Genomic DNA, 12,824 nt, shown 5'->3' on the forward strand with positions numbered 1-12,824 from the left:
CTGGGGTGAAAAAAGGTGGTTGCTAAAAGGCGGAGAAGCAGGTTTTGGCTGGCTAGTGAGGAGAAACACTCTGCCGTACTGATCAGATCCAGCAGTGGAACAGACTGGCTGGGGAATTCTGGGAGTCAAAGTCCACGCGTCTTAAAGTGGCCGAGGTTGAGAGACACTGCTCTATATTGCTCATCAACTGACACCAGAAATATACTGGTTCTTGCAATTGGGTAAATCGAAACAGGCTCCCTAATGGCTATTCTGGTGTGAAATTCTTAGGTAGAAGAATTGTGGCAATTTGCTTTCCGGCTTCCTTCCCTCCAAGCAACTCTGCGCGTTCTCTAAAACCCAAGTCTCTGCTCCAGCAGCTCATACACAACTGGCTGAATTAGGCTAACAAATGGCTTGGTTTGTGGGCCAGTGCGCAACTGTTGCTTCTGTTTTGAATACCCTTTTTTCCCCTAAATACACTGCTTGACATTCTTGGGCTTCCTTCTTTTTCTTAAAAAAGAAGATGGTTCTCAGGAGTTTCCCTACTAAACTTCCATCCTAAGACTGGGCCTTCAGCTGCTCCAAGTATTCTTAAGAAATGTCACACATTTAAGACAATAAACCCAACATTCTTTATGGGTTAATATTGGTTAATATTTCTAGAGCTGTGGGAAGAGAGGGGGAGAGAAGCTGGCTGGGGAATTCTGGGAGTTGAAGTCCATACATCGTAAAGTTGCCAAGATGGAGAAACACTGATCTGAACAATTAAACAGCCTGCATCTCACACATACACACACACACAGTTTGCTTCCTTTTGCCAACATAGCCCTCATGTCTTCTAGGATAATGGGGGGGGGGTACCCAGAGAGCTGAAACCTGGGTTGAACCTTTGCAAGGATAGAATCAGAACATGAATAAAACTGGGTCTATTAGGCTGGAATTAAAAACAAGCCCTTGGAGATCATCCAATCCATCCCGGCTTGCAACCCAAATCTCATCCCCACAGGGTCCTTGATGGGTCCAGTGTTTCTCAACCTCGGCCACTTTAAGACGCGTGGACTTTGACTCCCAGAATTCCCCAGCCAGTCTGTTCCACTGCTGGATCTGATCAGTACGGCAGAGTGTTTCTCCTCACTGGCCAGCCAAAACCTGCTTCTCCACCTTTTAGCAACCACCTTTTTTCACCCCAGACATTGAGTGAAGAGTCTTAGGCTTGACATAACCGCATGGGTTAAAATGTTAGAATCCCACGCAGGGGTGTCCACCCAAAAAGTCAGGGTGGAGACCGCAGTGGTATGATTGAAGCTTCAGCTGCTTTTCTGTGTGATCGCATCATCAGGGCTGCCATATTGACTTGCTGGGTCAGACCCTGCGGACACCCCTGATCTCTTGCAAGACTGCTGGTAGCTGCTCCCCAAAGTCCCCATGAAATACTTTGAACCCTCAAGAAAGCATGAAAGAAATATCGCAGGCCAAATATACAGAGCAACGGCCAGTCGCTGTAGCAGCCAAGCAGTTGATGATCATCCCTCACCCATATCTGGGGAAGCTTGGGTTTTTTTTTCCTTTTCTTTTGAGTGGTGAGTTCTTCATTTTTATTTTTGTATATTTCCTTGGAAAGGGACTGTTGTGTATAATGTAACCAATTAAATAAAATTATTTTTTAAAAAGCCTCCAATCTCTGCTGTGGACTCCAGCAGAACATTCCCAGGAGCCAGCAAGATGCTGAAATAAAAAGTTATTTTGAGCTTGGAAAAAACAAGGAATTGATTCATGGGAAACTGGGAGTGAAGGGGAGAGAAGTCAGTAGGGAAGTGTGACATCAGCGCAACAGGAGGTAAAGTCAGGGAAAAAAAGGAAAGAAAAAAAAATAGGGCTCTCCCCCGCCCAATTTTGCCAGAAACAGGAACTCCATGGCCCCAAACTGTATAGCCTATTTGTGGCCCTTTCCTGGAGTGTTTGTTCAATGTTCCAATCTAGTCTATAGGCCTGTGATTTTCTAGTGGTCTCCTTTCCAAGCACGAACTAGATCCTACTGAATTTTCCAGATTAGCCATGTTTGCGAACTGTGAGAATTTTTTTTTTTTAGTCACTATTAAATGAATGAGAAATAAAGACTGAGCCTCTCATGATCCTGCCTCCTTCACCCAGGGCAACGGTCTGCATTTTTCCCCCACATTGACTTCATTTATTTATTCAGTTTAGGTGCCGCCCAACCCCGGACTGACTCCAGGCACTTGACTCACAGTACAAGACAATATAAAAATAACTACGTAAAAGAGTAAACAGATGGCAAATCTGGTCAACAGATGAGACAGACTTCCCACATCCATCAGGGTCTCCAACCATCTTAGCCCACAGCCTGCCAGAAATAAAAACTTTGCCCAAGGCCTGCTTAAAACCCTGGACTGCTTGAGCCCTGGACTGGCATCTTCAAAGTGGGAGATGCCTTGCCTGGTGCAGGGCGCCTTCCTGCAAGGACCTTTAACGACCGAAAGGCACTTCCAGGGCACTGCTCTTCCAGAAATGAGTGATCCGTTCCCTAAGCATTCATGTGAAGCCAATCTGGCAAGTGCCAACTTTTCCATGTGCCCAGGAGTCTGGAGGGAGGCCTGGGGAAGAAGAGGAATTTTCCAGCACGCTGAAGACTTTCAGCCAGGGAACCCTGGCTTGCTGGAGCAGTTTAGTAGATCTACCCTGACTGCCTTCATCCAGATTCCAGACCTCAAGGGAAGAAATTGGGTAGCACACAGACAAAAGGGGAGGTTGGGCCCATTCATGGACGTCCTGGGGATCCGTGGCTCTTAGCCGTGATGGCAGCGAGACGGCCTCTGAAGGCATCTGCTGAGTGGGCTTCCTTGGGCACCGGGTGGACTACTGGGAGAACAGGTGGCTGGACCAGCAGGGCGTGGCTTATGTTCTTAATGGAATGGCAGCAATACAATGGAGTTAAACACCCTCTCTGCCAAAATGAAAATCAATTCCAAAGACCCTTGAGGCTGAGAGAGAAAAAGAAAAGCCTCTTTTTTGCAGGGGAAGAGAACAAGGGAAATAAATGTGCACAGCCCATACTAAAGTTTCCTAGTCATTTGTCTCAATCTCTGTGTGTGTTTTAGCTTAGGGTATAAACCCAGGCCACATAAAGGTGCCCGCTGCAGACCACAAAGTCCTTTTCTGATAGAGAAAAACCTTCAAACAAAGAAAGTGCACGAGAGCTGCCCGGGGCACCTACCAACACCAGATAGTTCTGTCTCCAGCTTCGGCAGCAGCCCCAGTTTTTCCGCAGGCCGTGCAAGACCTCGAAGGCTGCCACCTTGGCCTTGATTTGGCCCATCTCGGACGGAGGGATGTTCGTCACCAGCTGCCTGGCTCGCCACCTGCAGAAAAACCAGAAGCACAGAGCATGTTCTTCTCTGTTCGCTTGCCTCGTGGCAAGCGGGAAGCCAAGCCGTGCCCCAGCATCCATTCTGAAGCGGATTTTCTCTCTCTTTTTTTAAATAATAATTTTATTAAACTTTAAAACCAAGAGATAAAACCTAACAGAAACTAGTAAAGAAAGAGAAAGAGAAGTGTGGAAGAAGAAGAAAAAGAAGAGAACAAAAATAGAAAAAGGAATAACTCCCAACTGCTTTTACAACAGATTCAAGTAAAACTCACAGTAAACTCTTACTCTGAGGTTACAACATCACCTCCATTTTTTCTATTGTCAACTAATATTATTAATCATCAAATCTGTATACCATAATTTCATTCTTTTTGGTTTCATGCAAAAAGTCCCAAAGGGGCTTCCAATTCGCCATAAAATTAGTCAACGTCTTTTCTCTAACGAAAGATGTCAATTTTGCCATCTCAGCCATCCACTTTACCCTCCCTTCTTCCCTTGGAGGCAAGATCGAGTCTTTCCACCTTTGAGCATCGGAAGTGGATTTTCTCAGCGAGAAAGCCTTCCAGGTTTCGAGTTCCTCAGCAGGAAAGGAGAACATGAAAACAAGCAGGCCACGGAAATGCTAGTGGGACCTTTCTCGGCCTCTGAAACTTCAGCACACGCTATCCCCGAATATCCAAGCTCCTGGTGCAGCCTTAAGAATGTCCCTAACTTATTGTTTTCCAAGCACAGCCATGAGAACTGGAAACTTGTTTTTCAGAAACAACTAATACTGGGATTCTCAAGAGGTCTGGTTTTTGCATTTTTTGCTGAAAAAAGCCATCTCTTCTTAAGGAACGCGCCCTCTCCCTCGCCTGTCGAGAGGAGCTTTGCTGTTCTCGTTTCACGGGGAAACCACGGGCTTGCCTGAGGCGACGAGGGAATCCGTGGCCAAGATCGGAAGGAACGTCCTTCTCCCGTGGACCCCCAGGATTCAAGGGTCTTTTCAGCAAGCCAGTTCAACGGGCAGCCCCTGAGCTTCATCCCTGCTGCTTTTCAGATGGAAGCAACCAGGAAAACCTCTGAGGCTCCGATACGGGTTGCAGAGAGGTAGAAGTGGAACAAACTTGGGGGGCTGGAAATTAGGACGGATCCCACAGGGCGACGGGGGGTTACCTGCAAAATATGAGTTTGCAGCTCTCCTGGAACTGGGCCAGCACCGCCGGAGGCTCAGGCCATGCCACGCTCTTGCCGTAGTCGGCCATGCTGCGCGCGGCTTGGAAGCGCTGCATGAGTTCCAGCAGGTGAGACCGCACTTTGTGACGCCTGTAGTAGGACATGATGGTGTAGATGGCCCGGAGGTACCGGCAGCGCTTGCGGGCGAGGGCGCCCCTCCAGACCTGGGGCAGACAGACACATCAGACCCCTGCCGACAAACCCCTCCCACCCTTTGCTGCCCGCCTAGTGCATGGGACGTGGGTTTCTTTCATCTGGGAATCCCAAAGGCAGCTCCCCTCTGGGGTCCTCCAGCTGTGTGGGGTTTCAACTGCCAGAATCCCTAGCTCAAATGGTCAATGCTGGCAAGGGATTGTGGGAGTCCAAGGCATGACATCTGGAGGGCACCAGGTTGAGGACATCTGAGAGGTATAAGCTACAGGTAGTCCTCGACTTACGACCATTTGTTTAACAACAGTCCAAAGTTATGACAGTCTTGGAATGGGTGCTTCACAGACTGTAAAACACTTCCAAGCGTCGGAAAACATCACACACACACCCTGCGGTCACCTGATTGCATTTTGTGCGCTGGGCAACCGGCTCGTATTTACAACTGGTTGCAGCTTCCCGTGGTCATGTGATTGCATTTTGCGACTTTTTTGCTGTTTTCTGGTTAAAAAAAAAACCCATTGGGGAAGCTAGATTTGCTTAATGACTGGTGATTCACTTAATGACCACCATAAAATGGTCGTAAAATCGGGTCCCGTGACATGGTGACTCAACTTACAACTGCAATAACTTACAATAGAGATTCTGGTCTCAATTGTAGTTGTAAATTGAGGACTACCTGTACTGCCAAATCTGGATTTAGACGATGAACCAATTGGGGGTGACCTGGTGGTTCCAGATGGGGAGAGGAGAACCCCAAGATTATAGACTGGCCCCCTTTTTAAATTAATGTACATTTTTATTTATTTATTTATTCATTCATTCATTCATTCATTCATTCATTCATTCATTCATTCATTTATACAGCTGCCCATCTCACAGACAAGTGACTCTGGGTGGCGTACAACAAAGCTAAAAACAATATATACAAACAAGTATTAATATTATTAAAAACTTCAAAATTATAAAAGGCAAAGAAGTAAACAAATATCAGGCGAAGAGCAGATGTTAATTACATGGGAGCCATCTCAATATTTCGCCAGTCCCCCGGGGTCCCCAGGCCTGATGACACCACCAGGTCTTGAGGGACTTCTGGAAAGTTAAAAGGGATGAGGCCAGCCTCGCTTCAGGGGGAAGGGTGTTCCATAAAGCGGGGGCCATGGCAGAAAAGGCCCGTCTCCTAGGACCCGCCAAGTGAAGCTCCCTAGCCGACGAGACCCGCAGCAGGCCCCCTCTGCTGGATCTGGTGGGACGGGCAGATGTCATCGGGGTGAGGCGGTCCCTCAGATAACCCAGCCCCATGCCATAGAGGGCTTTAAAGGTCAAAACCAGCACCTCAAATTGGACCTGGAAGCAAACTGGCAGCCAGTGCAGCTCGCCAAGCAGAAGGGTAACATGTGCCCTTCTAGGGGCACACAGAACGGCCCACCCCCCACATTCTGTACCAGCTGCAGGTTCCAGATACTCTTCAAGGGCAGCCCCGTGGAGAGTGCATTACAGTAGTCTACCTAGGGGGTGACCAGGGCATGAGTGACTGTGAGCAGAGCCTCCCAATCCAGGAACAAGCACAACTGGCACACAACACAACACTGTGCAAAGGTCCTCCTAGCCATGACTGCCACCTTCTCTTTGGGCAGGAGTTGTGAGTCTGGGAGGACCCCCAAACTGCACATGGGGTCTGCTTGGGGCAGTGCCACCCCATCCAGCACCAAAGATGGCATAGTCCTGGAACCGGCGGGCCCCAAACCCCAGAGCCCCTCAGTCCTGCCAGGGTTCAGCTGAAGCCTGTTGTTCCCTATCCAGACCCCCACGGCCCACGGGCACCGGGATAGGACATCCACAGCATCGCTTAAGTCGCCAGGGGCAGAGAGGTGCAATTGGGCATCGTCAGCATACTGAGGCCACCTCGCCCCATGGCGACGGACAAGCTCACCCAGCGGCCTCACGTAGATGCTGAACGGGAACGGAGAGAGCCCCCACCCCTGCGGCACCCAAGACAGTACAGGCAATCCTTGTCTTACAAGCACAATTGGGACTGGAATTTCCATCATAAGTCGCTGTGGCCATAAGTTGAGTCACCACATGGCCAAACTTGATTTTACGGCTATTTTTATGGTTGTTGTTAAGTGAATCATGGGTTGTTAAGTGAACCCAGATTCCCCAGTGGGCGTTGTTGCAGGAAAATGGCAAAAAACGTAAAATGTGTTCACATGACCGTGGGACGCTGCAACCAGTCATAAATGCACACTAGTTGCCAAGTGCCCGAAATGCGATCATGTGACTGTGGGGGTGTGTGTGATATTTTGTGACGCTTGGAAGTGCTTTACAGGCCATAAAGCACCCATTCTGAGGCCGTCGTAACTTCAGACTGTCGTTAAAGAAATGGTCGTAAGTCGCAGGATCTCTCCTCCCCAATCCCCACCAACTGGAATTGACATTGAGGAAAGGAGGCAAACCAGCACAACGCCATGCCGCCCACCCGCAATCCTCTGAGCCGATCTACAAGGATCCCACGGTCGATGGTATCAAAAGCTAACGAGAGATCAAGTAGGGCAAGGCTGGATGCACTGCCCCGCCCACGCCAGAGGTCATCCCAAAGCGTGACCAGTGCCGTCTCCGCCTGTTACTGCAGCTTTACAAAAACAGTAAAGCTCGATTTCCTCAGGGTGTCATCTGCCCCGAAGGGTCGGCGGCCAGGAATTCTGTGCGCAGCGAAATATGCTCATCGGCTCCCCTGGAAGCCAGCAACCCTGGCTTTCACCGAGGGTCTGGCTCCCGGCCTCCCTGGGGACGGGAGACCCGGCCAAGCGGCCCCCTCCCAGCAACAGGTGAGCCGCACCTGCCCAGAGTCCCTCGGTACCTTTTGCAGCAGCAGCACGATGATGGGGATCAGGTTGGCGCGCTCCTGTTCCAGGGCGAAAAGGGTCCGGGGCGTGCGGATGAAGATCTTGGTGTGGCCGTAGGCGACGTCGTCCTGGAAGCCATGCTGCTCCATCAGGGCCCGGGTGGCTGCGCCGTCGGAGGCCATGAGGTGGTTGGGCCACGTGTATTCGCAGGTCATCTTGTACCTGGGCCAGGGAGAAGGGGCTGAGAGCCGGCCTGCCCTGGCCGGGCCACGCGGGCCTTCAGAGGACCAGCTGAGGCTCTAGAGCTGCATCGCGGCTCCAAGGCAGCAAAGCCGTCCACTCCTCGGCAGGAGGCATGGAGGCACAGAGCTCAGATTGCCCACCTGCCACATCTAGCAGGGCTTGTGTGTTCGAGGCTTCTCCCCATTGAAAAACAAACCAAACCAAACCATCTGCAGGACCCTGCAAGGAAGAGGCTAGCAGACCAAAGAGGAGGGTTATAGCTCAGCCCGGCTGAGAGCCAGGACTGGCCCCTTTGGAGCTGAATCGCTTCTTTCTGCTGTGTGCCCCAACCCAGTCTTTGGAATCTTGGGTCACAGAAGGCCCCGCTGACCCGACCCTCCCTCCCCACAGATTCCTGCCGGGGCCGCTGCTTCTGAGCCAGCCTGGAGGCCTCTGGAGGGCCCGTAGTCCTCTTTCACCTTGGGGTGGTTGCTGGGGGGCAGAGGGGGAAAAGGTTGATGGACGTTTAGGAGAACCTGGTCCCCTGGGGATCTAGTCACATTCTTGTACATTTTTTCAAATCTGCAAGTGGGGTGGGGAGGCAGGGAGAAGTTTTGAAAAGTTCTGCTTCCAGCAGGGTGACTTGAGGAGGGAAAAAGGGTCCTAACTGTGGCACACGACCTGATCCAAAGCTGGGTGGGAGAAGGAGATAATGTGATTTTATTCCCACACTCAGTGCTGCATTTCAGTGCCCTTTCTCAGAGGCAGCTGAACTGCTTCCTCAGTACCCCCTCAAGAAGCCCAGCTTGGGGTTGCCCCCTTCCCAGGGCTTCTTCACAGCCGAAGTCCCATTTCTCCCCCCACCCACTCCTCACGTTGGCACCAAAGGCCCACTTCTTGAGTTGGTCAGCCTTATGCCCCCTTGACCAGTCACGTCACTGGTTAAAGGCCGTGTGCCTTGCACTCTCCTCCTCCAGCGTTTTCCAAAGGAGCCAAACCATCTATGAAATGTTTAGAGGTAGTCCTCACTTAATGACCATTTGTTCAGTGACGCTTCAGCCTTACAATGGTGCTAAAAAACTGACTTGCAACTGGTGCTCACACTTATGACCGTCACAGTGTCCCCACGTTCACAAGATCACAATTTGGGCATTTGGCAACCGGTTCGCATTCAGGACCGTCGCAGCATCCTGTGGTAGCGGGATCGCCATTTTCGACCTTCCCGGCCAGCTTCTGGCAAGCAAAGTCAACGGGGAACTGCGTGGTTTGCTTAATGACCATGTGGTTCGCTTAACAATCACAGTGATTCACTTAATGACCACCGCAAAAAAGGTCATAAAATTGGGTTAGATTTGGTTAATGGTTGCTTCGCTTAGCAACTGAGATTCTGGTCTCAATTGTGGTCGTTAAGCAAGGACTACCTGTATACCAAGGTGATGCTCAGCCAGGTTTGTTGGCTCTGATTTGTTGGGCCTGCCTGCCACCCTCCTTCCCCCTGCTGAGCTAGCAGCCTGCAGGCCCAGAGAGCCCCAGAGGCTGCCCTAGATGGCTCCCTGGGCATTTCTTCTTCTCCTGGGGGTGTGGAAAGACCCTACGGCGGCCTACCGGAGCAGGAAGCGATTGTAGGGCTGCCGGTAGGCAAAGCCGGCTCTCCGGACACGCACGTTCTCCAGCAAGCCCAAATACGACACTTGGTGACGGCAGCGCTCCCCGTCAAAGACCAGCGGCGATTTCTGGTCGTTTGGCTTGATGCAGCGGACATAATAGGGCTCCTGTGGAGGGGAGGAAGGAGGCAGGTGGAGGCTGCCGGAGGACCAGCGCCCCTTCCCACCCTCGATGAGCCCTCCCTCCCATGGCCTCCAATGTCTTTTCCAGCTCGAAAGAGCAGCAGCTCTCCTTGGGTTGCGCGGCACCAACCCCCAGCCTTGGAATTGTGCAGGACTCGCTAAGGGGGCAACGCTGTGTGAGGGTCCCTAAGCCCCCTTTTTCAACAGGACTCAGCTCCAAGTTGGCACAGGCAGGATCACACCGAAGCTTTTCATTCTTCCCCTGCAAGAAAACTTTCACCCTTGGCAGCCCATTCCCCAGAATACAGTATATTCTCGGGGGATTTCTCGCAGCGTCCTTGAGACTGAAGACAGGCACCTCAAATAAGGGTCCTCCAGGGTGGGGGTGGTGGGGACCAAAACTGGCAAGGTGGACGGACCGAATGTCACAATCCACCATCGTGCCAATGTGGACCCCCTGCCCTCCACAGATGCCCCAGTCTCACCAGCCAGCACTGGAACACGGTCTGGTGTTTTGCTCTGTAGAAAAATCTGGACGGCCCTGAAATGAGTCTGGGTGGCTCTCTACGTGACCCTGGTTCATCTCCCTCACCTTATTCTACCTTTCAGGGATGTTGTGAGGTAAAACTGGGAGCGGGGAGACTCGTGTTGTCTCCAGCCCTGAGCGCCCTGTTTTGAGAAACTGGGATTGAAAAGAGCCCCGGGGGGGATCAGGGAACTGAACACCAAGTCTTACGAGGAGAGACCGAGAACGGGGAACATCTCCCCATAAGAAGAGATGGGGGCGGGGGGATGAGAAACTTGAATGTCAAGAAAAACTCCCTAGCAGTCAGAAGGGGCGGGGTGTCCCCTTCATTAGACGTGTTCCAGCGGATGCTGGACCACCATCCGTCTGAGATGCTTGGATCTGGATGCCTGCCCTGGGCAGGGGCTGGATGCCCGAGCCGAAACGCCACGATTCCTCGCTCCCTCTGTATTTATGGAGGCATTGCATAATAAGCCATTTGAAACAAAAAATAATAACCATCCCCAAGTGGCTTATTTATAGCGCACCAGCAATGCAGAGGGCACCATCTGTGCTCCCCTCCCAGGCCGCTAATTTTAGCTCCCGTCACGTCTGGCAGCAGCCCCAGGAGGCGAGGGGAGCCAGCCCCAACGCCTTCCTGAACCGAGCCGGACCCCTGGGGCCAACCCTAAGGCAGCTGAGGTCCTCCGGTGCCTGTTCTCCCCAGGCTCCCTCTTTCGGAGCCGCGTTCACGGGACCAAAAGTGGGGCTTGAAAGAGGGAGGTCCGGAGACGGCACCTTGCCTGCACAGGGAAGGAAGCGGGCCCAGGTGTCCAGCTGCCTTTGCCCAACACCGGGAAGTATGTTGACGTCATGGAGGACAGGAGGCAAGCAGCGGTCCGGGCATACTTCAAAGCAGGGGAGGGGGCCAAATGACCCCCAGTGCCATAGGAGGAGGATCTGAGATACCTTGGAAGCCAGGTTCTCCACCAAGGACACGATGGAGTTCTTGAAGAGGGTGGCAGCCGTCAGGGGGCGCTTGGTCACCTCTGTGATGCTCTGTTTGCCCTCGGGCCACATCTCCTGGAGGAGGGGGTCTGTGCTGGGAAAGACCCCAAAAGGGAATGAGGCGGGGCAGCCACTGTTCCCACCTGCCAGCATTCTCTTCTCCTTCAGCCCCCTGCTTAAGCCCCTTTTGTTGCCCCCCGCAATCACTTGAAGCAAACCAGCTGGACATTTGGCCCTTGCTCCAGGCCAAGGGCATCTGCAGGAGGGTCAAAAAAGTCAAGATGGCAGCTGGGACTAGATGATTGTGGCCGCCATTTGCAGTTTTTGACACACACCCCTTGCAGGTACCCCTGTAGGTCCACCCACTGTTGGGGCATGCGAGGTGGTATTGGGCGACAGGCATTATCTCTGAAGGCTTTCAAATCCCATCTAGGTTAAGGCTGAGCCCTCTCCCCCACCAGATGCTGGTGTTGGATGATGAAAATTGTAGTCCAATGCATTTGGAGGCTAGCCCTCTATGCCAAGCAACTTTCTGAACTGACTTGGACCTGGAAAGGCCATTTAAAAAAGTAGTACTCGATCCCTGGTGCTGTCTTCCAGGCAGCATTACTCCAGCAGTTTGCAGTTGGCCTCTGTAGCATGATTTTCCAAGTTCCCAGCCTGGCCTGCAAATCTAGGCCTTCCTGGTAGTCTCCCATCCAAATATAACCAGGCCCAACCCTGCTTCCCTTTTTGAGCTCAACCAAAGGCTGGTGAGAGGAACTGTGCCAGGACCGAGCGGGTCTCTGGACACAAACAATCAGCAGATGGCTTAGCAGAGAAACAGATTTTTAGCTCACCCTGCAAAATCTGGGGGAAAAGAGGTTCAGAAGCTTCACAGAGACCTGCTTTAATGAACTCGCTAATGAAGGGGGGCTGGAGGGTGCCAGTCTCAGTTCTCAAGATTCTGCACTCAGACCCCTAATTCTTGGCCTTAAAACTTGCCATAGACTCCTTTGCTGTGTTTGGCTGTTAAGGGGGTTGAGAGCTAGTTAAGTGCAGAAGGGCATCCAACTGGTTGGCCACCTGTTCCGGGGGGGTTCCCTCTTCCCCCGTCTCCTCCATGCTGAGACCCAGAGACCTGCTTTCACACAGCCAAGATACACTGAGGCCAGTGGCCAACCTGTCCAATTCCTTGAAATCCAGCCTTTTCCCAATAGCTCAGCCTGACATACCTGTTATACATCAGTCGCTTGAAATCCTGGAAAAGGGTGTCCTTGTTCTTGTCTAGAAATCCCTCCACAGAATACCTGCAACCCAGATTCAGAGAGGCCATGAGCAGCCATTCAAGGTGGAAGGTACGTGTCATCCTGTGCACCACAATGCGCTTGCTCAAAAGATGCAAAGGATGTTTTTTGCAAAAGCTGTGCAAAAACCAGCTTGTTTTGCAAAAGCTCTTTTGTTCAAAAGGTGACGTCATGATGCGTGGCAACTGATCCAAAGGACATCACTGATGTCGTTTCTGCAATGACATCACAAGGCGTGGGACGTCATCGGGGCTCGTTCTGGAGGGCAAACCATGGATCACCCCAGAAAGATGGCTTCCGAACCCCCAACCACACCCATCCCCAAACGCTCTCTTGTTGATACCCTTCCAGACACCGCCCAGGTGGCCTGGTCGCTGCTCTGCAGTTACAGCTCCAACATGGGCAGTTCGCACAACGCCCCAAAGTTGGAAAGGTTCACGT

The 12,824-nt window shown here is 51.8% G+C and overlaps 1 protein-coding gene across 2 annotated transcripts in view; it reads right to left on the reverse strand.

Annotated features, from left to right (window-relative positions):
- The window catches only part of MYO1G (myosin IG), a 68,350-nt gene that overhangs the window by 31,647 nt on the left and 23,879 nt on the right, over positions 1-12,824 (reverse strand). Inside the window, exons 13-18 of one of the 2 annotated variants that reach the window (XM_063303217.1) lie at positions 12,312-12,386; positions 11,059-11,191; positions 9,403-9,569; positions 7,590-7,797; positions 4,523-4,746; positions 3,215-3,359 (exon numbers count right to left, since the gene is read on the reverse strand). In XM_063303217.1, coding sequence (XP_063159287.1) covers positions 3,215-3,359; positions 4,523-4,746; positions 7,590-7,797; positions 9,403-9,569; positions 11,059-11,191; positions 12,312-12,386 — 952 coding nt within the window. Of the gene's footprint in view, positions 1-3,214; positions 3,360-4,522; positions 4,747-7,589; positions 7,798-9,402; positions 9,570-11,058; positions 11,192-12,311; positions 12,387-12,824 lie in introns of those variants that run through there. The other variant, XR_010067922.1, reaches the window with a different exon arrangement.

The sequence above is a fragment of the Candoia aspera genome, chromosome 4 (genome assembly GCF_035149785.1).
Source record: "Candoia aspera isolate rCanAsp1 chromosome 4, rCanAsp1.hap2, whole genome shotgun sequence".
Lineage (NCBI taxonomy): Eukaryota > Metazoa > Chordata > Lepidosauria > Squamata > Boidae > Candoia > Candoia aspera.